Source organism: Monoraphidium neglectum, assembly GCF_000611645.1.
Source record: "Monoraphidium neglectum strain SAG 48.87 unplaced genomic scaffold scaffold05610, whole genome shotgun sequence".
Classification (NCBI taxonomy): domain Eukaryota; kingdom Viridiplantae; phylum Chlorophyta; class Chlorophyceae; order Sphaeropleales; family Selenastraceae; genus Monoraphidium; species Monoraphidium neglectum.
Genome location: NW_014008020.1, coordinates 2,942 through 3,424, shown reverse-complemented (window position 1 = coordinate 3,424; position 483 = coordinate 2,942). Strand labels below are relative to the sequence as shown.

At 64.0% G+C, this 483-nt stretch overlaps 1 protein-coding gene across 1 annotated transcript; it reads left to right on the top strand.

The window, feature by feature from the left end:
- Positions 1-25: 25 nt before the first annotated feature.
- Positions 26-265, top strand: MNEG_15731 (hypothetical protein; the record flags this gene model as incomplete). Its single annotated transcript, XM_014035798.1, has 1 exon — positions 26-265. A coding segment is annotated over one exon (240 nt), but the record flags the coding sequence as incomplete, so codon positions are not given.
- Positions 266-483: the final 218 nt, after the last annotated feature.

Here is a 483-nt window from a genome sequence, read left to right as displayed (position 1 = left end):
CCCCGACGCCGCCCACGCACGCCAGGTGTGCCGCAACGCGCCGTCGGGGCAGGCCTTCAGCGAGTACATGCAGCTCGAGTTCCTCCGGGAGATAGGGTTCTGCCACATGCGCATCGGCGACGGCGTCAACAGCAGGCTGCAGATGTCTGGGCTGCTGGCGAAGCTGTGCCGCGTGTCGGGCCAGAGCGCGCGGCCCGCGGCGGCGGGGCAGCAGCAGGGCCAAGGGCAGCAGCAGCAGCAGCAGCAGCAAGCGGCGGCGCATTGATGCAAGGGGCACTGGAGGTAGTTGCCGGCAAGGGGCCGAGTCCAGGCCCGCTATGTCCAAGCCTGGACTACTTTTTTTTGTACATTCTCATCAATGAGCGGGGGCTTGCCTTGGTCGCGTGCTGGGGCTAAGGCGAGAAATCTCGCAGGCACCTTGTACTGCAGGCATCATTACACGTGAATGTCGTAGTGAGGCCAGGTGTAGCAAACACAAACAAG